General features: G+C 42.3%; 1 protein-coding gene across 1 annotated transcript in view; it reads right to left on the bottom strand.

The window, feature by feature from the left end:
* The window catches only part of LOC111955494 (atrial natriuretic peptide receptor 1-like), a 135,891-nt gene that overhangs the window by 27,473 nt on the left and 82,614 nt on the right, over positions 1 to 25,804 (bottom strand). The window contains exon 5 of the mRNA XM_070436256.1: positions 21,206 to 21,341. Coding sequence (XP_070292357.1) covers positions 21,206 to 21,341 — 136 coding nt within the window. The remainder of the gene's footprint in view (positions 1 to 21,205; positions 21,342 to 25,804) is intronic.

Below are 25,804 nucleotides of genomic sequence, written 5' to 3' on the forward strand. Positions count from 1 at the left end.
GTGTGTGTGTGGGGAAAGAAAAGAGAAAGAGAGGAAGAGGAGCAGATCTCGTCTGACATGTTTTCCCAGCTGTCAGTCAGACAGGCTGAGGGGTGGGTCGTGCACCACCACAGTGAAATAAAGAGAATTTCCATTTAACTGAATGATAACAGGGATGCTGCTTTTAATCTCGCACCGGGTACCGTGACAAAATTGATCAAGCTTTCTGGCTTTCAGTCTCAAATGTAGAAACATATACACACACCCACACACAAATATCCAGACCACGTTCCATGTTTCAAATCAGCCATACATGAAGGTCACCCACAGATTAAAACACACACACACASACACACACATCAACCCCTGGTCCATTAGTCATTGTAATAGGAGCCCCTCTGTGTAGAAGCGGAAAGTCAATGCCCTGCCCCTGACTCCTGGTGCCTGTGCTACTCCATCAGTCCTGCCTGAACACTGTCATCCACTTCACAGGACCACTCTGCCTCATTCCCTCTCTGTTTGTCCGAAATGATGTTTCCCTTATATTTGTTTGCTATGAACAGTCAGGTCTCCTTCTTTTTTRCATTTGTATTAGTTTAAAATAATATAATTTCCCTGTTTTCTTGAGCATACAATATAGCTCAGTATGTATATTTCATACAGTCTTTTTTTTTCTTAATCAAGGGTGCCAATCATTTTGGACCGGACTATTTATCTCTCTTTTAATTCCCTTCACTATCTTCCTATTTCTGTGTACTTCAATGTTTTTTTCCATTTCTCTCACCTCACGTTTCACAATTTCTGTGATTTCTCATCTCTCCATCTTGCTTCCCCTCTCTGCTCCACTCCCCATCTTATTTAGCCACTTTTTCTAAAACCACTCTCTCAACCTTTTATCTCTTCTCTTTCCCCCTCTCCTTCTTTCCACTTTCACTTTCTGTAACCGCCTCAGTCCATCTCCGCTCTCCATCTCTCCTCTTCACCTCTCTACCCACACTGACATAATCTCCTCCTTCAATCTCTCCATCTATCTGTTGCCAATCTGCCTCAGTCGCCAGGCTCAGTGGGTTTCAGTATAGATCTCTATAAGAGAGCTGGCTAACTCACTGTAGTGATTACATAGACCAGTCCACTTATATCTCCCTGCTCCTCCGCCAATCTGTCTCTTTATGATGAGAGCAGAGCCCTCTTCCCATCCCAACCACATCTGTCACTCACTACTCAGATCAATGAAGAGGTACCTTGTTTACCCGTTCTATGAAACCTCCATTAATGGAGTCTCTTCCAGCGTAGGTCCCGCTTGTTATTAAAGCTTAATTCATGCCTTATTCATGTATTATAAATTATTAATAAATTACAATGGAAGGTCACTCGGTAACGAGCTAAGTTGACATTTCCTTTGTCATTTTCACTGTAAAATTAACAAATTGAATACGATGCTTGTGTTTGCTTTACATATCTCTCACATATTAMAAATAGGCCTGAGCCTCTGTGGCTCAGTTGGTAGAGTATGGCGCTTGCAAAACCAGGGTTGTGGGTTCGATTCCCACGGGGGACAGGTACGAAAAAGTATGACAAATGTATGCACTCACTACTACTGTAAGTCGCTCTGGATAAGAGCATCTGCTAAATGACAAACAAATTAAATAAATCCCTGTKTGTTTAAAAGCTATACATTCCAATGTAGTGGCCTCTTCCATGTCACATTGAAACAATCAGCCAGGAAACACACAGGAACCCATGGCTGTTAGACAACCCAAAACATGCATGCCCCAACGTATCCGGGGCCTCTTAAAACTGTCAACACGGAAGCAACCAGCCAAGAAGTCACAAAGGAACCAACCGCACACATGAGCTAATGTAACTTCYGGGCCATTTATCATGGAATAATACAGGCTTTCTCTTATGAAATGCAACAGTGCCGCACCGTATCGTCACCGAGGGGGTTGTGGGTAACTGAAGAGCCATGAGAAGAGGCTTGTGGAGTTTACAGAGAGTGGGCTGTGGGAATAGGAGAAACCGAGCGATCCCACTCCCAGGTTGGGATTAGGAGAAGACGAAGATGGGAGTCACAGGAGAACAACATCAACCTCCAGCCTCGATGTTCCCATGGACCTCCGCTGGGTAGCCGCATTCTTATCTCTGTGGCGATTGGTTGATGGGGCTTAACTGATGGAGTAAAGCGGGGAATTTATTGGTTGAGCATCCTTTGCTACAGGAGTCTGTTGATTTAGTTAGGCGAGTGGGTCCAGGAAATGCAAACTTGTAGCGTATTCAAAGGCTTCTAAAGTTAATAATTTCAAGTTTAAAATGTCAGACTTGATTTGCTTAAACAAAAAATGTATCCTCCCCTACAAAAAAAATCCATTAATTATAATACGCATAATAATTAACAATTTCCTGTTGCTGCAGGATAATTTTCCAGCTGTAGAAAACTGGCTCAAATTAAGATCCTACATCTGTATGTGCTCAATCGATACAACTCTTCTGAAAATGAACTCTCATAATGATTCAGATATTTGGTATTGTACAGTGATGCTAAATTGGCCACAAGGTCACTGTTGAATGTTATGCTGAGAATAGATGTAAGACAGACTGGTTGTTTTTCAACAGATATTTTTAACATGTTGTTGTTCTGGACGGCTCTTGGCACCCATTTAGCTGGGTTATATCATATCTTGAAAATAGATAATGTCCTTGTTTTTCTCAAGGCCCTGTGCTTTCAGAGTGCGTAATTATTTAACTGCTCACTAAAGTACAGAGGCCATGTAGCTACAATGTGCATCAGGTAAAGGTGCATTGTGAGCTTTGATGTGGTACATGGTTATTTGGTTGGAATGACACTATTATWAAAAAAAAAAGTTACAWTTTTTTTATTTTATTTTATCTTTATTTAACTAGGCAAGTCAGTTAAGAACAAATTCTTATTTACAATGATGGCCTACACTGGCCAAAACCAGACGACACTGGGCCAATTGTGCGCCGCCCTATGGGACTCCTAATCACGGCCGGTTGTGATTCAGCCTGGATTCGAACCAGGGTGTCTGTAGTGACCCTTCTAGCACTGAGATGCAGTGCCTTAGACCGCTGCGCCACTCGGGAGGCAATTTAAGGTAATCATCCAAATAATTATCATCAGATAACTGGGATTGTGACTTTGATTTCCAGTCTCTCCTGATATTGCCATTTTGGTTCAGTCATTGAGATTTCTCCAGATAGGTGATTCAAATGTAAGATTTGTTTATTTATTAATCATCCGAGCTAGTCAGTGTGTGTGTGTGTGTGTGTGTGTCAGGCCCTCTTGTTCTATCTATATTAGAAGTGCATTGTCGATAATGCGCACGGCGCTGAATAGACTATATTTACTGCTGATTACTGCTGATTAGAGCCCTAATGAAAATCTGTACTGGTTGATGTCACACATCAGGAATAGGAGGGAAGGCAGACTGGCAATGATTGGTAGCAAGAAAGATGATCACACTGTTGGCGTGCTAGTGCTTCTCCAGTTCCAATCCTTCCAATGCTTCTTCGGTGCCTGGAATAAGAACTGGCAATCTGATAATCAAAACATTTACGTTTGTGTCCTTTACAAATATGAAGGCCACAGGCTTGTGACATTAGCCAGTTGTCCTAATGAAAATATAAGGCCAACTCAAAATCAACAGTGTGATCGAAACATCAGACGCAGTGGAAAGTACAGTGCCACCAGCCACTATGACAAGGGCATTTCTCCCATTTAAACTCCTACCAGCTGTCCTATACCGTAATAAAACTATTAAGTATATTACCATATGTAAAACATTTGTACAATCAATATCATGAGCAATCAAAAAACTAAAAGTACCACCAGTGCTTAGGCAACCAACCACAGAAAATATGGACTCTCCATTCTCCTATTCAAAACATACGTGTGCGTTCCAAATGTCCCATAGGACTCTGGTCCAAATAAATGCACTGTATAGGGAATTGGGTGCCATGTGGACGCGCACATGGACACAGGGMGTYTGTCCATCAAGGGAATTGACACGCGCTGGGTACAGCTGCGGGTMGCGCCTAATCTAATCAGTGAGAGGAGAAATGGGGAGGTGGAGATATACTGTGTGGTCCGAGGGACAAAAATGTATGGATTTGGGAGGATGGTCCTCTTTGGAAAGGGCAAAGTCAATAATGTGTGTGTGTGTGTGTCTGTGTGTGTGTGGGAGTGGGGTGCACAGCACACTTTATGACCATAATTCAAGGAGGTACCTGAGAGGTGGTTGTTAAATTGAACATTTTGGCGCTGGAAATATCTTCTGATTTCCATACCAGAAATTTTGCAACACCGCATTGTAATTGGTCATGCCAATCAAACAACTTTTATAAGAGCGAAATAAAAAGATAGAGAGACACTGAAAAACAAAGAGAGAGGGAGAAGGGGGATTGAAAGAGAGAGAGAAACCAACAGTCATCAATGAGCTACCTATAACACACGGCAGCACAGTGGAGATAGATGCACACAGGAGCTGGCTGAACTCAGTGTAATAGGAGGCCACAATGATTCAGTAGTCAGCAGCACACCACTGAGCTCACATTACCCACAGGCAGCCTCTGGCAACATCATGGCTGTTTAGGGTTTAGCCCACATCCCACAGGGTTGAATTGATTCAATAACCACATCTAACCAGCTTTGAAGACTTAATCAAAAATAATAAACAAGCGCCAAGGGCGATTTCTTTTTTTATCAATGCGGTGGCTGAACTGTTGTCAGATTCTTGGGTCATGAGGACCGAGTGCAGTTTGTTTTGCTTTGTTAAGTTTGCAAAATTTTMACACTTGTCCTCAATAGAAACGAACCACACTGGATCCAAAACAAACCCTGAAGTCAGCTGAATGATCACGTTCTAAAACTGTGCTGCCATGAACTGCAACAGAATGTTTCCTTTTCTGAAGGACAACTCTACCAATGTGCCCCTGTAAACCGTTTTACCTGCACACATAAGTCCTCATTCCAAAACACCATTTAGAGCCTTTTAACACTTAGTAAAAAAATGGGTTTTGGAGGTACTGCAAAAGGGACGTTAGTCTTAGTAAATTGGTTAAGTAGTAAAAGATGCAGAAACTGATCCAGAGTCCCTAGAGGCTGTCACTCCATTGCGAATGGAAGCTCACAGCCATGATTCACAGACCTCAGACCAGTTTGGCCGTTGCTGAAGAGAATAGATAGAGTGGTGACGTCAGGCTCAGASCACTTAGAGTAATGTGACCCATTGTTGTTTATTGCTGTTCTGAAGATGACTTCTGACCTCCACTATCAAATACCTTTGTAGTGAGATAATAATTATCATATATACACACATATATATATATATATCTACCTCACATGTGACTCGTAATAAGACTAAGCAATAGTCTTATTGATAAGTTGATAAGACTAAGCCCATTAAATTAATTATCTGACTCCATAAGATAAATAGCAATAAAGAACACTATAGTTGAGTTACAGTAATAGAACTGTATAGTTGAGTTACAGTAATAGAACTGTATAGTTGAGTTACAGTAATAGAACTGTATAGTTGAGTTACAGTTATGAGAACTTATAGTTGAGTTACAGTAATAGAACTCGTACATAGGTTTGAAGTTACAGTAATAGAACTCTATAGTCAGTTACAGTAAGTAGAAGCCACCATAGTCAAGTTACAGTAATCAGAATGCTATAGTTGAGTTACAGTAATCAGGCAATGAAGAAATGTCTGACAATGGAATTCTAAAAGTGTATTTAATTACTTTGTAAAATGAACGGAWTCACATACAAGGRCTYAAGTTTAAGTTACAAGGCAATACTGACATTAACAAAGCATTATTCTAAGCATGATCAGAGAGAGAAAGGGAGAGACAAAGAAACCATAGCTCATGAGAGAGGTAAAGATAAAGAAAGATTGTAAGTATCTCACCAGTACAGGTCTGGAACATACGAGAAAGAGACAATGAATCTAAGACCTTTTATAATATCTGAGTGGTTTGGATTTAAAATCTGAGTTGTTGACCATTATACAACYGGTGGGTCTAATACTGGACGCTGATTGGTTAAAACCACATTCCAGCTGGTGTCTATTCCACAAGTTACCACCGGCTAAAGCTATGACGTTGAAATGCCTATTTCCTCTGTTCCATCTCACTGAGCGATCCACTATGTCATCAGCCCAGCCAGGTAATTTATAAACTTCTCTCCACTGTAAAAAGCATCTAGACATGATCTCACATTTATTTTAGACTAGCAACTGGATTTCAATAGCGGAGATTTTATAAACCATGCTGTCTGTCTCTGAATTGTTCAACATTGTTTCAATACTGAAATTCGATCTCCAGCTGTCCCATAATATTGAACGTGTAGGGGTCGGGAGTCGAGGCAAGACAGACAGGCAGGCAGCTTTTTCAGCCAGTCAAAATCATGAATCAGCATCATTTTTATGGATATATACAAAGAAATGTCAATAGAAAACAGGTCAAACTAAACAAAATGCTGCTAGTTTGCAGTCTTTCCAGCTTCAGTTTGAAGTGATTGTGTTAGCTGTGCTGTTAGCTAGCTCCTCTAAACAATAGTGTCCTGATGAGAGAGCACATGTTCTATGCCAGGTGAAATCATGCATCATTAGCTCATTGTTATGGATGTGTCCAAATAAATGTCACTAGAAAACAGCTTAAACTAATGCAAATGCAGCTACTTTGCTGTTATTCTGACCGTAAGTTAGCCGTAGTTGGCTAACTAGCAAGCAAAAGATAAGAACATTGCCAGCCAATATGGCAATAGAACATTTAGTACAAACAACGAACGTCCATCGATGCACAACAAAAAGACTTAYCGACTGGGTCTCGTCTCTGGCAACCGAACCAATAGAACAAATGACCAGCCAGCTTGGGTAGCAATCTTAGATTTGTGTCGGAACTATATCTCATGGCCTCTGTACGCCTATGTAGATATTCTATTWAAAAAATCWGCCATTTCCAGCTACAATAGTAATTTACAACATTAACAATGTCTACACTGTATTTCTGATRAAGTTAATGTTATTTTAATGTACAAAAAATTTGCTTTTCTTTCAAAAACAAGGACATTTCTAAGTGACCCCAAAATTRTAAACGGTAGTATACACAGTGTGTAATATAGACCACACCGGGATAAGAAGGGCACTATATGAACACGGCATGTGGCTATGACAGTCAAACACTGTACATTATCCGTCAGAAGTACAGTACAAGAATAATGACCAAGCAAACTGCTCAGACTGATATCACAGGCTGCCTTTGTTTTCCTTTCCACCGATGAGGGTGACTAGGCGACCTGCGTCCATTTTGTGCCAGTCAGGAGCAGCTGACATGGCTCTGGCTCTGGTGGCCTGACTGTGTGTGTCTGCCCTTTGCTCTGTGAGTCCAAGTTGCCTTTGACGTCAAACAATCTGCCAGCTAGAGCAAGCCAATAATGAGGGAAGAAAAAAAGAGGGGGTGTGGGGGGGGGATAAAAAGAGACTGTGGTGTTTGAAGCAATGAAAGTCTAAAATACATTTTAAGGATGTGATAGCAAAGTTCGAGAAAGTTGAGATTACATTGAGGCCGAGTTGCTGGCAGTCTTCGGTTGGGGGTAGAGATGGCGGGTCAGAGAGAGTGAGCCCACTGTGTAAAAMTAGAAAGGAAAAGGAGAAGAGACAGGGAGAAATAGAGTGAGAAGAGGGATGGATAGCAAAAAAAGTGACCGAGACCTCAGAAGGCGGGGAGCGTTGATAAAGAGAAAGAGGGAAAGCGATCTTAGAGGAACAGACCAATGGGGAGAAGGAAGGAGAAACAGATGGCGTAATGAAAAGACAAGACAGACAAGACAAAGTAGCCAGACAGACCGTTAAAGTAAAGTAGCAGGATAGTAACAAGAGTACAAGATGAACAAGATAAAGAAGATAGACAGGTACAGAAAAGGGGTAATAAAATAAAAGAGAGTAAAATAAACAACAAGAGTGAGAGCCTGGACAGAGAGAAACCAATTTAAATGGATGGAGCAGTTTTGAGGAGGGACAAAATACAAGAATAGAGCGTAGGCCTACCTAGCTGACAAAATGTAGCATAATGACGCCGTTATCTGGTTGTAAACCAGTTTTCTGGTTGTAGAGATGCGATCTAGAGACTTATTTTTTCATGACATCATCGAGACGATCTGGTCAGATTACCAGATTACAACCAGTTAAAGATGTATTTTTCTGATCGCTTTAAAGATGTCTCGAAAATGTCCTTTTATAGCTAGTAAACAACCTGAACGTGACGTCACAAAACACCTCATAATAACTTAATTGCAACCAGCACACTGGGTAGGATTAGACGCAACAAGACAGAGACAAAGTGTGAGGGTAAAACTCTGCCTCTGTATGGCAGAGGGCGAGGAGGGCGAGGGGGCCCAGATGGGAGAGATAAACAGGATGCTCTGTTTCCCCTTTATTAGATTTCCTTGCTTTTATTCTGGTCCTGCAGCGTRGTGTGTTCTGACCGAACCCACATGTGTTGTAGTCCTTTCCTGCTGTCAAATGACCTAGTGGCCTCATGGGTGGAATGTTATTCATATTTTTTTTATAAACATTATTTCAAAAAAAGCAGCCGAAAATCTGGTGTTTCTATGTCAAACGGTTTTGTTATATTTCAGTTTTCTGTGTATAAAGTGCAATATTGGGACGCAAACTCAAAATGTAATACATTTTAACTCTATATCTGACATGGTACAGGTGTCTTCTTTTTTTAACCCATAACCATGTGTGTGAGGTGTATACTTTTGTTTCAAAGTAGATTTGTTTAAGACTACCAAGAAACACTCAGTGTGAAACTGAAACTGACTACGTATTAACTCATGTCACCGTGTGTTTACTCCTATCAGCCGACACATGAAGACAACCCAGCAGAGGACCGAACTAGGCCAAATTCTGACACTGCCAAATTCATCCCGTAGGCCATTACACATAACTTCAAGTAATTCATACGACAGTATATTACTCCTGGAAAAAGGTAACACTCTGGACCAAAAAAATCGTCTTGGTGCTCATTGCTTGCCTATTATGGTAACTTAAGGTCTTCAGGTGACCAGCACTTGGTAGGATGATCTTGTGGAGGGGTTTCAGCATAACTGCATAAATGTCTGATTAAAAGGAATGAAAATTATTATGGTCATTGTTTGCTTTACCTACAGGGGTGGTGAATATGACTGTATTAACGAAATCAGAGAAAATGGCGTTGAAAACTTTGTAACCATTCCCAACACAGAAAAACGTCACACAATCTATGTCACCAAGTTCAAATTCACTTAGGCCCCATCAACTAATGRGATAAGCGGGGCTCGCTCCAATTCTACACCACATCCGTCTCCATCTCTCCTCTGGCTATTTACATGCGCTAGCCACAGAGGAGCGATTAGCTGACCGGACATCCTCTCATGACGCAAATCCAATGCAAACTTTCCCAAATCCCCACTTTACACTGTAAAAATTCTCAGGAATGGTTTGGTCAGGACTGAGAGACAAGTTTATTGGGTGGAAGGTAGCCTTGTGGTTAGAGCGTTGGGCCAGTTTGAATACCTGAGACGTCAAGGTGAAAAACATCTGTCAATGTGCCCTTGAGCAAGGCACTTTAGGGGCTGCCAAGTGGCGCAGCGGTCTAAGGCACTGCATCTCAGTGCTAGAGACATCACCGCAGACCCTGGTTCGATTCCAGGCTGAATCACAACCGGCCGTGATTGGGCGGCGCACAATTGGCCCAGCGTCGTCTGTTTTTGGCTGGGGTAGGCTATCATTGTAAATAAGAATTTGTTCTTAACTGACCTGCCTAGTTAAATAAAGGTAAAAAATAAATAAAATGTTMAACTTATTTGCTCAAAGGGTGCTGTACTACTATGGCTGACCCTGTAAAACAAGACATCGCTGCACCTATCCAGTGTATGTGACAATAAATGGGTGKAACTCAACATTAGAAAGGTGTTCCTCACTTTCTCTTTTCCTTCTCAGGCCTAAAGGCGTTATTACTGCTTTCTGATGGCTGGTCCGTCTTCAGAACAGCATCAATACAAATAGAGCCTGATTCAATTCTAGCTAGACGTGGTGGCTAAACATTTGAATTAAGGCGCCTGTCAAAGGGAGACTGTTCTCTAGGTGTGATAACAAGCATCAAGCGGTGGTGGTGAGGAGAGGATGGAGATGWAGGGGTGAAAGGAAGGAGGGATGATTATAATTGGAGGAGAGAGAGTAGAGCAGACAGGTCATTTAGGCAGCAGGCTGAGCATCTGTTTTTTTTGAATGGCCGATAGATTGTGTCTGTCTATGGAGAGGAAAAGMGATTAAGCCACAATGAGGTTTACTGTTGAGTGGCATTTTGTGGGATTGGATAGCTTGTGAAGAAGTCAGTCATTGTCCTGCACACAAAGACTACATGTCCCAAGAGCACACATAACCTACAATCTTAGAAAAAAAAGAACCTAAGAGGGTCTTACCCTACGAGTTCCGGAGCCTGCTGGTTTTCTGTTGTACCTGATAATTAATTGTACACACCTTAAATCAGTCCTTGATTAGAGGGGAACAATGAAAAAATGCAGTGGAACTGGTTTCGAGGTCCAGAGTTGYGTTTGAGGGCCATAGGAGAACCCTTTGAAGAACCCTTTTGGTTCCAGGTAGAACTCTTTTGGTTCRAGGTAGAACCATTTCCCCTTTACAAAATGGCAGATTTGGTCTCTGATAAGCGCATAAATAGGAACACAGTGTCTGTGTACAGTAACATGCTATACATCAGGGCTAGGCAACCCTGATCCTGGAGTGCAGCAGGAGTGTTGAATTTAGGCAATCACTGAACTGATCAATTWGCTAAGTTGGTCAGGTGTGGCGCCTAGCTGGAACAAAATCCTGCGGTACCTGCTGCACTCCAGGAACAGGGTTGCCTACCCCTGCTATATCTGAGCTCAAAGTCTCTGCTTTACAGCGCTGAATGGTATTCAACTGTAAGACGTTCTAAGTGGGAGCAACACCTGCAGCAAGAAGATGCCCCCATCCTTCCTGCCAATGGGATTACTTTTGCACATCTTGGTGTTGTTTGAGTTAAGTGAGGGGAATGCAGTAAATCGAGAGGATGTGTTCTGAAAGATGAAACGCTAAGGATTATAATAAATAAGGCTTTGAATTCATACAAGSAAACCACACACCCATGAGTTCAAATGTGCTCTTCACATTTCCATACAACAAAACTAATTTCATTTACAGTATTGACATTTATAATTGCAATGTTCGATGTACAGTTACAAAGACGACATGGCGTCATACCCTGGGRAGTTCTGAACAGAATATGCCTATGTTCGCCGTATTGTGAAAAAAATTGCCATGGAACGGACACCTAAATGCACTCATGACTCTATTCTCTGCGCACAAGAAAGCATAACGCTGAAAGATTGTATTTTATAACTTAGCAAGTAATGTTGGCAATAGATACTGTAAGCTTTCAAATGATGCCCACCTGACCCAGTTTGCGATTTGTAAGGGACTGCTTTTGGCTTGTGTAAAAAACAACAGTAATTGTGTGATGGATGCAAGGCTGTGTTCCAAACAAAAAAGAACAGGCTTGCTTGCAGCAGATCTGAAGCCAAATATGGTGATGAGAGGAAGCACAGTGGCTGGCAGTGGGAGAAGATGGAGCGAGATACATTTTGTCCGACATTTCGCAAATTTTCTCAGCGATGAAACATTTTATCTCAATACATTTTTCTMTTCCCAAAACTAGAATCTATTATGACCAGAGTGGACTAAGCTCTGTCGACTTTACACTTTGCCAAAGTTTTAAAAAATMGCATTGTTTAGAAGGAGTGCAAGGGSAAATTTAGTTACTGCACATGTGCACTTCTCAAAGTAGGCGTTCCCGAACGGAAATATGCAAATYCATGCTAGAACGCGCCAATAGGATCTCGCTAGCTCATGCTTGGCCCCGCCCACTTCCTTGTCTGTTCTGACGTCTATGATTAATTTGCTCCCAACGACTGTGGTCTATCTTGGGTTAGATCAAAAAARATATATGGATTGACCATGCCTCCASAGCCAAAGTTCTATGGTTTGCATGCACTCCCGAAGGACACTAGTATGGAATAGGTGCTTGGAGTTTGTCCGTCCCCAAGTAGGCACCAGTAACGCTAGCTTGGTGTGCAACGACTGGTGGTGGTGAGCATAACCAGAGATACTGGAATATAATGACCTCTGGTATAATTTAGCTAACGACGTTAGATTAACGTTATTGCTGGTCATGTAGCTGGGTACCTATCATTTGATAAAGCGAGGCAGGCTAGCTAATGCTTAGCTAACATTAGCATAACTAGCTAGCTAGCTACCTCATTACCTCATTACAATTAATTAGGTCGTAACTTATAAGTTTACAGTTGAAGTCGGAAGTTTACATACACTTAGGTTGGAGTCATTAAAACTTGTTTTTCACCACTCCACAAATTTCTTGTTAACAAACTATAGTTTTGGCAAGTCGGTTAGGACAGCTACTTTGTGCATCATACAAAAAATATTTTTCCAACAATTGTTTACAGACAGATTATTTAACTGTGTCACAATTCCAGTGCGTCAGAAGTTTACATACACTAAGTTGACTGTGCCTTTAAACAGCTTGGAAAATTCCAGAAAATTATGCCAGGGCTTTAGAAGCTTCTGATAGGCTAATTGACATCATTTGAGTCAATTGGAGGTGTACCTGTGGATGTATTTCAAGACCTACTTCAAACTCAGTGCCTCTTTGCTTGACATCATGGGAAAATCAAAAGAAATCAGCTAAGACCTCAGAAAAAAAATTGCAGACCTCCACAAGTCTGGTTCATCCTTGGGAGCAATTTCCAAACGCCTGAAGGTACGACGTTCATCTATACAACAATAATACGCAAGTATAAACACCATGGGACCACGCAGCCGTCATACCGCTCAGGAAGGAGACATGTTCTGTCTCCTAGAGATGACATACTTTGGTGCGAAAAGTGCAAATCAATCCCAGAACAACAGCAAAGGACCTTGTGAAGATGCTGGAGGAAACAGGTAAAAGTATCTATATCCACAGTAAAACGAGTCCTATATTGACATAACCTGACAGACCGGTCAGCAAGGAAGAAGCCACTGCTCCAAAACCGCCATAAAAAAGCCAGACTACGGTTTGCAACTGCACATGGGGACAAAGATCAACTTTTTGGAGAAATGTCCTCTGGTCTGATGAAACAGAAATAGAACTGTTTGGCCATAATGACCATCGTTATGTGGAGGAAAAAGGGGGAGGTTGCAAGCCGAAGAACACCATCCAAACCGGAAGCACGGGGGTGGCAGCATCATGTTGTGGGGGTGCTTTGCTGCAGGAGGGACTGGTGCACTTCACTTCACATCATCATGACACATCAGCATCGTCAGGAAGTTAAAGCTTGGTCGCAAATGGGTCTTCCAAATGGACAATGACCCCAAGCATACTTCCAAAGTTGTGGCAAAATGGCTTAAGGACAACAAAGTCAAGGTATTGGAGTGGCCATCACAAAGCCCTGACCTCAATCCTATAGACAATTTGGGGACAGAACTGAAAAAGCATGTGCAGAAGAAGGCCTACAAACCTGATTCAGTTACACCAGCTCTGTCAGGAGGAATGGGCCAAAATTCACCCAATATTATTGTGGGAGTTTTGTGGAAGGCTACCTGAAATGTTTACCCAAGTTAAACAATTCAATGCATTTCTGAGTCTGACTATAACGACGTGACCAGCAGGAATCTAATCCAATCTGAGCTACAATCAGTCTACACTGTAAAGCATTTAATTAGGGTTTCCACTAGTTGTCCACAGCCACAAATTCTAAATTGGCTATATCATAAAATTCATGAAAACAAAAATGTGCTTTTTGGTCATAATTTAAGGTTAGGGTTCGTCTAGCCTTGTAGAAAACCAGAACCAAAATGGGAAGAACTGCTAAATAGGGGTGGGAACCCGCTGTAAATCAGTAACGCCTCGCAACACGTCAAACCAATCAAATGTCTTGCTTGGGCGGAGCTACAAAGGTGCTCACTAGATTAGTGTAGTTGGTACAACAGTGCGTGAGGATGGCCAGGAAATCTCAGATTAAAACCTTGATTTTGTTTATAGAGCACACTTCTGGAAAAACATAATTCAGTTTTTCCTGCAGGTTGTCTTTCATTTTCTGCAATGCTGCAAACTAGCATACGGAAATGTGTCCTACCCAGTCTGAAAACAGTGATGAACACAGCGGTCAATTCAAACCGTTTTGGCTAATACAAAATTCTCCAGATCTCCAACGGAGGMGTGACAACGACGTGATTTTGGAGGTATGGCTGGGGTTAGACTGGGGTTAGGCATAAGGTTAGCAGTGTGGTTAAGGTTAGGGTTACCAGCAAGTGGAGCCTCAGCATCACGCAGACATGCCCTCGCTGTGAGCATTCCTYTAAATGGTTCAGGGAGGAACCTTGAATCAAGTTGGTGACATCTGACCTGGTCAAAGGTCAAAACAGTTTCAAGTTTTGTCCCAATTGACCTTCATAACCTAGCCTGATGGAACCAGCCTGATCGCTGCATTTACCATTCTATTTCACATTACATATCATGACATCTGAAGTGAAATAGAAAGGTGAATGCAGCGATCAGGTTGGTTCCACCATGCTAATCATAAACACCATTGATAATGCTTTGTGTGTGTGTGTGTGTGTGACCAACCAGTATCTTTGATTAGGGGCCAGGAGCTGACCTACGCTGCCATGTGCATAAATGGGGTGCTGGCAAAGACCTCACCGCCAGCCTCACCTCTTGCCTGCTCACCAACGGTGGTCGATGGTGAGAACAGAGTTAGGTATGTTCAGTATGATCTGTTCAAAAGTCAAAATATCACCTGTTTGTGTGTCAGATATTACCTATCCTAACTGACATTGGTAATAGAACAGTGACTATGTGTGTATGTGTTCACAGAAACATGTATGGAGCCAGTACAATGCAAGATGCTGTGATGAAGTCCAGACTGACAGACGGGCTTGATTCTGAGGTCTCTAAACGAAGAGAGACCTGGCACTCAGCATTAACATTTTACTAGATACAACTTTTACTTGTGTTGTCTTTTTTTTTTTATTATTGATTTGAATGGTATCAGTCAATATGGGGAAGGAGGAACCCTGTGTATTCTGCAACAGGATCAGGGAACTCCTGTTGTATACGAGACACCACACAGGAAGATATGACCGCTGTTTGCCAAGGTAGCCCCATTACCACCAGACAAAATGCAGATAGGAATTTCTGTATCGGCTGGGAATGACTATGGAAGGTGAAAGGTGCACATTGTTATATTAGCAGAACACCGCTTCTATGGAATTATTTCAAGGTTGTTTATTCTACATGGACCTGTTAGTACATTTGAAACGTATCAAAACACTTCATTTCGAATATCTACATAAATTRAGCAATTGCATTCTTCWTATATTACTCTGTRGGCTACTGACCTATTCAAAGCTTCCTCCGGCAGTTATTGAACTCAACCTGCAGGAGGTTTGTTTGTTGTGATTGAGTGGGGYGAAACAGCTGCGGGCAAGGTTCTGACAGATGGTTGTGTCTTGCTGGTGGCAAGGACACACCCAAGAAACATATCAAACCACGCCCCCAAGCCAACTCACACTTYGCTTCTGGCATGGCCGCCTGCATTTCTTGAGGACCAAGCCAAAAAACTAGGCCCAATCAACGTCTTTGTGCTATACTTGCCAGCAGTACCTGTTCTAACTGTGCCCTTACATGGTTCTGATAATGCCACCATAAGGCACCAACCCCTGGTAGTTATGCATGTACAGTAGACATAAACATGGATAGCGATGAACATGTCCTGAACATTACAGTAAAGTACTGTTAATACAGATTCACACARACACGCACAAGTATCACACTTGAATCCAGTCAAGAACGTGCACAGACCTGGGTGTTTATACTGTAAACTATACACACACACACACACAGGCACCCACGCACACACACACACACATTCCAGTGTCTGTGTACGGTCTCTGAGGAGTTCACCTCTACCCTCTATGTATTATCTCATGTCAAAATGTTTTTACTCCTAACAGCCAACARATGAAGACAACCCAGCAGAGATGGCTTAAAATAACCTGTAGAAKAGAGAGAGAGCGCTTCCCTCCCACGATGTAGTCTCAATAAACACACACACACACACTCAGGACCCCAGGAAGAGTAGCAGCTAATGGGGATCCTAATAAAATACTAAATATACAGACACACACTCTCTCTCTTTCTCTGTTACACACGTGRGTGGGGGGTGACTGTGGTAGGTCGCTTGCTCTTGCGTGCCTTGGCCGGAGCAGACACGTAATCCCTGAGGGACTGTGCTGTTCTCCTCAGTGAGACAGTCAGGGGCAGACAGACTGCTGGTCAATACAATGCAAGAAAAATAGAATAGAGCTGAAGTTGGTGCTCTCCCTCAGGCTGGAGCAGCCAATAGCTCCGACAGTTAYACACCTGATAGACCCTTAGTCAAGATTTGCTGTATTACTCAGTGTCCGTCTCCATCTCTCTGTCGCTCTCACTCATTATTTTCTATCCTTCTGTCTCTTTCTTTCCTCTATTTATCTCTTCCTTTCTCTCTCTCTCCCTACATTATGCTATTCCCTGTCAGCCACCAAACACAATGTACCCAATATAAGTCCTTTGAGGCAAACCGTCAATTTGACAATGTACCCATACGACATCTTACAATCCAATCCTATCAAACACAGATATGAATCATGGTGCTGTAACAGGCTGTCACTGAATGTGACCATCAGTCGCGGTGAGCTTATCTTCATGATGAAAAGAAGGCCCGCTGGTGAAGCGACGCAAACGGTGCCCAGTGAGCTAACTCGTTAGGGAAGTTTGCATGATGACATCAAGAACAAAAGCAGAGATAAGAGCTCGGATAGGCCTCAAGTGAGAAGGATGGACTTTGGTATGACGAGCGAATCATTCCGCTGTCAGAATGAGAGACCCTTGAGGGTAATTTGTAATCTTATTATTATCTTATTATTAATGCAATCAAGTTATGGTTTACCTGCGAGGTGATGATTTGCAGGGCCGGCCCTGGGCATAAGCGACATAAGTGGTCGCACAGGAAACCCGGCCGCTAGGGTCCCCCGGACCCCCCCAAAAACATATTATGTATACAGTGCATTCGGAAAGTTTTCATACTCCTTGCCATTTTCCATATTTTGTTACGTTACAGCCTTACTTTTCCCCTCATCAATCTACACACAATACCCCATGATGACAAAGCAAAAACAGGTTTTTAGACATTTCTGCAAATGTATTTTTATTTATTTCACCTTTATTTAACCAGGTAGACTAGTTGAGAACAAGTTCTCATTTACAACTGCGACTTGGCCAAGATAAAGCATAGCAGTTCGACACATACAACAACACAGAGTTACATATGGAATAAACAAAACATACAGTCAATAATACAGTAGAAAAAAAGAAAACAAAAAGTCTATATACAGTGAGTGCAAATGAGGTAAGATAAGGGAGGTAAGGCAATAAATAGGCCATGGTGGCGAAGTAAATTACAATATAGCAATTAAACACTGAAATGGTAGATGTGCAGAAGATGAATGTGCAAGTAMAGATACTGACTCTCTTCTCTGTATACATCAATGATGTCAATCTGTCTGTTCCTCAGTTTGATCCCTGTGTCTGCATTAATGTTGTTTTGTTCCCCCTGTCCAGAAGCTGTTCTTGTTTTGTTATATGTCCGTTTATCCATTAAATCTTCACTCCCTGTACTTGCTTCTCGTCTCCCAGCGTCTGTCCTCACAGAATGCAGATACCTATAATGGAAGCATCAGGGAGTGCTTTTGTTTTTAATTGGGGTTGGTGAAGTCGGGTCCACGTGCCGCTGCTGAAGTAACCGAGGACGCCTCAGCTGGCTTGTCGGGCTTCCATGCCTTAGCTGGCTCGAGAGTTTTTCTTGCCTCGGTTGGCTCATCAGGCTCCCATCCCACATTATGCCTCAGCRGGCTCGTCGGGCTCCCACGCCTCAGCCAGCTCATCAGGCTCCCATCCCACGTCATGCCTCAGCCGGCTTGTCGGGCTCCCACGCCTCAGCCGGGCTATCAGGCTCCCACGCCTCAGCCGGCTCGTCATGCTTCCACGCCTCAGCCGGCTCGTCGGGGTTCCAAGTCTCAGCCGGCTCGTCCAGCTCCCATGCCTCGGCCGGCCCGTCAAGCTCGCCCAGGTGGTACGCCGGGCTTGAGAGCGCCAGACGGCCCATCATTACGCACACCTGTCACCATCGTTACGCGCATCAGCGCTTCATTGGACTCACCTGGACTCCTTCACTTTGTTGATCCCGTGTGGCTCAGTTGGTAGAGCATGGCGCTTGCAACGCCAGGGTTGTGGGTTCATTCCCCACGGGGGGACCAGGATGAATATGTATGAACTTTCCAATTTGTAAGTCGCTCTGGATAAGAGCGTCTGCTAAATGACTTAAATGTAAATGTTGATTGCCTCCTCTATATCTGTCTTTTCCTCAGTTTGATCCCTGTGTCGGCATTAACCTCACTAGGGTAGGGGGCAGCATTCGGAATTTTGGATGAAAAGTGTGCCCAACTGCCTGCTACTCAGGTCCAGAAGCTAGGATATGCATATAATTGGTCGATATGGGTAGAAAACACTCTACAGTTTCCAAAACTGTTAGAATAATGTCTGTGAGTATAACAGAACTGATATGGCAGGCAAAAACCTGAAGAAAATCCATCCAGGAAGTGCTATTATTTTGTAATGTCTCTTTTCCATTGAAAGCCTATCCACCATACAAAGACTTATGACGCAGTTCACGATCTCTATACCTTCCACAACATGTGGCCAGTCTTTAGGCATTGTTTCAGGCTTTTACTCTGAAAAATGAGGGAGAAACAGCACTTTCAATGAGTGGACAGTGGAAATTTCCAGACATGAAGCCAGCGCGTGACCGGGAGTGTGCCTTTCTTGTTTCTCCTTTCCTATTGARGAAGATATTGTCCGGTTGAAATATGATCAATTATTTATGACAAAAACAACTTGAGGATTGATTATAAACATCGTTTGACATGTTTCTACGAACCTTTATGGTACTTAAAAAAAAAAAAATCTGTCTTTTGTGACCCCGCCCCTGTTCCAATGGAATACTGAACAAAACGCGCTAACAAAACGTTTTTGGGATATAAAGAGGGACTTGATCGAACAAAACAAACATTTATTGGGTAACTGGGAGTTTTGTGAGTGTAACCATATGAAGATCATCAAATTTAAGTGATTAATTTTATCGCTATTTCTGACTTTTGTTACTCGTCTACTTGGCTGGTTACTGTTTGTAATGATTTGTCTGCTGGGCGCTGTTCTCAGATAATCGCATGGTTTGCTTTCGCCGTAAAGTCTTTTTGAAATCTGACACCGTGGTTGGATTAACAAGAAGTTAGTCTTTAAACCGATGTTAAACCATTTTTCCATTTAATCATCACTCCCTGTACTTGCTTCTCGTCTCCCAGCGTCTGTCCTCACAGTAACAAAAAGTGGAAAAAGTCAAGGGGTCTGAATACTTCCCCAAATGCACTGTATCTCAATTCTTATTAGCCAATGCCCGTCACGTTTTGCTCACAGGCCACAAGTGAAGACAGACACATCGGGGACGCAACTGCCGAGGTGCATATTGAAGATGTTGGAAGAACTGTCCACATTTACATTTCGTCAGCCAACAAGATGAGTAGGTCTAATGAATAGCAAAAGCACAAGCRTATGTCAATCTACTATCCCCCATAGTACAAAGGTTGAGCTATTCTATGCGAGAAATAAATATTCCAAACAGTCTGGGACAGTTGTGGGATGCCATAGAACCCAAATTAATACAACCACTAGCTTAAAAATAAAAACTTAAAAAATCTATGAGGCTGATGCAACAGATCAGAACACTTAGCTTAAAATGTTTAGAAACTATTTCACATTATCAGCGCAGCAATGTGCACATGGCAGTAGGCTATAAGAGCGCATGTTCCAAAATGCAATCAATTACCGGGAAAACACAATTTTCAAAAGTGACCGCAAATTCGATTATGCATGTAATGCTTTCATTATAAAGGTGCATTTTTACACTTTAGTTGTGAAACAAACCTTATCAAATATATATGCCTATGGGCTAGGCTACATGAGGTGTGCAACTATGATTTGAAAAAGTTGAAAAAATAAGCATGCTCTGTTTCTTGCCTTACTGCTCACAAGCTGGGCATCATTCACAAGTGATAATATATTATTAGGCTAATATTTTCACCCATCAGACTATTCTTGATTTAATCTTTTCTTTACATATACTAAATAATATATGTGTGAAATTTGTTTTGATTTAGAATGGACCCTTGTCATGCACCTGTCTCAAAACAGGAGCTGGGGAAAAAATACCTGTCATCTATGCACTTAAATAGCGAATGGAGGATGCTTTTCATGTGGTTCATTTTCATGCCAGCAAGGTAGGCAATACTCCTGTTGTAAAGGGAAGCAATGAGCTTAATATTAGGAAATTTGAGAAATAAATATAGTAGGCCTAGCCTTATAGAAAGCTGATGAGATCCTCCTCTTTTTAGTAGAGGTCATCAAAACTCTGTTTTCTCACACAATTGCCTATAGAAATGTTTCGCAACATGAGCTTAGGGGTTCTCACGAAGTGTTTGATTCAATTTTGATTACATTTGCATTGATGTCAGAGTGAATAGAATGCTGAGTACTAGGCAGTTAGCAATTTTGGTAGGCTACTAATGACCATCAGCAGCATCTGAGCTTGAAGAAGCCTAATTACCGTGATTAAATGGTCATGTGGAATTTGACTGCAGTCATGACTCGTGACTGCCGGTATGGCAGTAATACGGTCACCGTAAAAGCCGTAGGTAGAGCTCTTTTAAGTTCTAGATAGCACCTTTTTTTCTAACAGTGTACAGATGATGGGTGACCTTTTCTGTCCCATGAACAGGCCTTAAAGTCAGCAAAAGTCACTTCAAATGGACGGTATGGCACTACTCAAAACAAGTTTGGAATATTGTATTGGTACGGGCATTGTGAGTGTGTGTATCTGCATTGACTCACCATGTTACGTGTGGTTCCACATCCTCTGTGTATGGGTGTTCTCGTGCACACACGTGTGTGTGTATCTGCAATGACTCACCATGGTACGTGCGATTCCACATCCTCTTGGTGACGGTGTCCCCTCGCGGCCGGCCCCCTGCCTCTGTCATGGTCTCATTCAGGGCCTGAGAGTAAAGCATCACGCCGTCATAGAAGCCTCCTGCTATCAGGTTCATCTAGTTGAGAGAATGCCAAGAGTGTGCAAAGCTGTCATCAAGGCAAAGGGTGGCTATTTGAAGAATCTCAAATATAAAATATATTTTGACACTTTTTTGGTGACTACATGATTCCATGTGTGTTATTTCATAGTTTTGATGTCTTCACTACTATTCTACAATGTAGAAAATAGTTAAAAAATAATGTAAAAACCCTTGAATGAGTAGTTCTAAAACTTTTGACATGTAGTGTATACAGATATGTGTATACAGAAATAAATACAGAAAAATGAAATGGAAGGCATTTGAACCAACTCTGGCACWAAGAGAAGATTCAAGTGTGAGACAGGCCTACAGTACACACAATATATATACATAAGTGTCATTTGCTCTATAAGGAGCTAAATATTTTTAATATTTTAATTATAAGTCACAATTTTTTTTTATTCCAGGCTTTGTCAAAAAATCCGAAATGGAAATACACAATGACAAAGAAACATTTCGTTTCTCCTCATCACTCTGCCACATAATGCCAGGGTAAATCTGGTGGACTTTCTAGAATAAGGACAAGCGTATATTGTGGTAGAAAGGGAATAGAGAAAAAATGAATTTCATTCTCATTTATCTGAGGTCAACATTTTTTTTTAACCTTAATTTAACTAGGCAACTCAGTTACGACAAATTCTTATTTTCAATGACGGCTAAGGAACGGTGGCTTAACTGCCTTGTTCAGGGGCAGAACGACAGATTTTCACCTTGTCAGCTCAGGGATACGATKTTGCAACCTTTCAGTTACTAGTCCAACGCTCTAACCACTTGGCTACCTGCTGCCCCACAATAGTTACATCATCTTTCCTCTTCTATTTCACCATTATAACAACCTGTTTCAACACCCAGCAGCAATTTCCTTGATTTTACCTGTGCACATAGCGATCTCTTGCTTTTAGGTAGGTTGTACATAATATATCTCCCACATATACACTACCTGACCAAAAGTATGTGGACACCTGCTCGTCGAACATCTCATTCTAAAACCATGGGCATTAATATGGAGTTGGTCCCCCTTTGCTGCTATAACAGCCTCCACTCTTCTGGGAAGGCAAGATGTTGCAGGGACTTGCTTCCATTCAGCCACCATTCAGCCATTAGTGAGGTCGGGCATGGACGTTGGGCGATTAGGCTTGGCTCGCAGTCTGCGCTACAATTCATCCCAAAGGTGTACAATGGGGTTGAGGTCAGGGCTCTGTGCAGGCCAGTCAAGTTCTTCCACACCGATTTCGACAAACCATTTCTTGCTTTGTGCATGGGGGTATTGTCATGCTGAAACAGGAAAGGGCCTTCCCCAAAATGTTGCCACAAAGTTGGAAGCACATAATCGTCTAGAATGTCATTGTATGCTGTAGCGTTAAGATTTCCCCCTCACTGGAACTAAAGGACCCAGCCCAAACCATGAAAAACAGCCCCAGACCATTATTCCTCCTCCACCAAACTTTACAGTTGGCACTATGCATTGGGGCAGGTAGCGTTCTCCTGGCATCCGCCAAACCCAGAATTGTCCATCGGACTGCCAGATGGCGAAGCTTGAGTCATCATTCCAGAGAACGCATTTCCACTGCTTCAGAGTCCAATGGCGGCAAGCTTCACACCACTTTAGCCGAATCCACAAATTTGAAGGGGTGTCCACATACTTTTGTATATACAGTGTATTTACATGTTTGTGTGTGTGAGTGTGTGTGAGTCAGAGTCAAACACACGCCTGCATGTGAGTCTGTGTTTGTAACGACTGTGTGTCTAGAATCAACCTTGAAAGAGGTCACGCTGACATAGGGATTTCCTGACCCTGAATGTAACTGTGTAACTATAACTATTATAGAATGCTTAGCACAGGCTCATAAGTCAAACCTTTATTTGTTTGTGTTAGAGACCAGACTAGGAGCTGCGATTGACACGTGTGGCCAAACTGGCCATATATCCACATCACTCAGACATGGAGAAACGGGTCATATTCCCCTGTGGTTAGAACTGTCTAACCTCCCACTGTGGACATGGGACATCTGGAGAAGCCCTGCAAATTKAACTTGAAGATGCTTCAAATGGTCCACTGGAATATCCTCTGAGTACCTTCATATCTTTCAGTGAATCATCATTCATGCAAAAAAAATAATTGGAAAACAATATTATATTACATTTCTCAGAGAAAGAGGTTTTGACYTGTGCGTGGGGTTATTATCTGGAAGATCCACTTGTCTACAAGTTTCAGCCTCCTGGGAGAGGCAAATAGGTTTTTGGCTAAAATGTCCTGGTAATAGGTAAAGTTCCTGATGCCGTTGACCTTAACAAGAGCCCCAGGAACAGTGGAAGCAAAATAGRCCCAAAACATCAAAGATCCACCACCATATTTTACAGTTGGTCCTTTTCTGCTTATGCATCATTATTTCGACGTCAAACCCACCACTGGTGTGAATGCTTTTTGTATTACTTGTTAAACTAAATCTATTTCTCTTGGCAAGTGTATTAGTATAAAATAAAATAATTAAAAAAAAACATTTGGATCATACAAAGYCTTAGGTTGTCCAAAACAGTGGCCAGGTGGATTCATTTAAGTCTTATTCCAAATTTTGTTGTGTTACAGCCTGAATTCAATGCATTAAATGTATATTTTTTCTCACCCATCAACACACAATATCCCATAATGACAAAGTGAAAACATGTTTTAGAAATGTTTGCAAATTAAAAGAAAATGAAATACAGAAATCTCATTTACATAAGTATTCACACCCCTGAGTCAATACATATTGCAATCACCTTTGGCAGTGATTACAGCTGTGAGTTGTTTTGAGTAAGTCTTTGCACACCTGGATTGCACAATATTTGCCCATTATTCTTTAAGCTCTGTCAAATCATTTATTGACCAGGCCTTCCGAGTGGCGCAGTGTTCTAAGGCACTGCATCGCAGTGCTTGAGGTGTCACTACAGCTCTGGGTTCGATCCTGGCTGTGACCGGGAGTCCCATAGGGCGGTGCACAATTGGCCCAGCTTTGTCTGGGTTAGGGGAGGGTTTGGCTGGGGGGGATTTACTTGGCTCATTGTGCTTTATCGACTCCTTGTGGTGGGCCAGGTGCCTGCAGGCTGACTTCGGTTGTCAGTTGAATGGTGTTTCCTCCGACAGGTGGGTGTTAAGGAGTGTGGTGTGGCAGGTCATGTTTCAGAGGATGCATGACTTGACCTTTGCCTCTCCTAAGCCCATTGGGGAGTTGCAGTGATGAAACAAGATAGTAATTGGGGAGAAAAAGGGGGTACATTTTTTTATTGATCATTGCTAGAAAGCCATTTTCAAGTCTTGCCATAGATTTTCAGGCCGATTTAAGTCAAAACTGTAACGAGGCCACTCAGMAACATTCAATGTTGTCTTGGAAAGCAACTCCAGTGTATATTTGGCCTTGTGTTTTAGGTTATTGTCCTGCTGAAAGGTGAATTTGTCTCCCAGTGTCTGTTGAAAAGCAGACTGAGCCATGTTGTCCTATATATGTGCTTAGCAGGCAAATAAGTACATATTATTGTAAAAAACTCCCTAGTCCCCCGCCAATGACAAGCATACCCATAACATGATGCAGCCACCATCATGCTTGAAAATATGAAGAGTGGTACTCAGTTATTGTTGTTGTGTTGGATTTGCCCCAAACACACCGCTTTGTATCCATGACAAAGTTCATTTCTTTGCCACATTTTTTCAGTTTTACCTCAGTGTTCTCAGTGCCTCAGTGTTCTCCTATTCACAGCCATTAAACTCTAACTGTTTTAAAGTTCACCGTTGGCCTCATGGGTGAAATCCCTGAGCAGTTTCCTTCCTCTCAAGCAACTGAGGAAAAGACGTCTGTATTTTTGTAGTGACAGGGTGTATTGATACACCATCCAAAGTCTAATTAATAAACATCACCAATGCTTCAAAGAGATATTCATGTCTTCTTTTTAAAATATTTTACCCATCTACCAATAAATGCCCTTCTTTGCGAGGCATTGAAAAAACCGCGCTGGTTTTTGTTGGTTGAATTCTGTTCTTGAAATTCACTGTTCGAACTGAGGGACCTTACAGATAATTGTATGGGTGGGGTACTATCAGGAATCAAGCTAAGACCCAGGTCAGACTGTGTGAAGTATTTGTTTTTTATTGTAACCACAGGGACAGGCACAACGACAGGTCAAGTCAGGCAGAGGTCGAGACCAATGAGTGGGGGCAAAGGTACAGGACGGCAGGCAGGCTCAGGATCAGAGACAGGCAGTGGTCCAGGCGTGCGGTGTACCAGGGTCAGGACAGGCAAAGGTCAAAACACCATGAGGAGAGAGAAAAAGAGAGACTAGGGAACCCAGGAGCTGAATCAAAACCGCTGTTGACTTGACAACACAGATGAAACTGGCAACAGACAGACAGAAAACACAGGTATAATCCCAGGGGATAAGCGGGGAAGATGGGCGACACCTGGAGG

Source organism: Salvelinus sp. IW2-2015, linkage group LG31, assembly GCF_002910315.2.
Source record: "Salvelinus sp. IW2-2015 linkage group LG31, ASM291031v2, whole genome shotgun sequence".
Lineage (NCBI taxonomy): Eukaryota > Metazoa > Chordata > Actinopteri > Salmoniformes > Salmonidae > Salvelinus > Salvelinus sp. IW2-2015.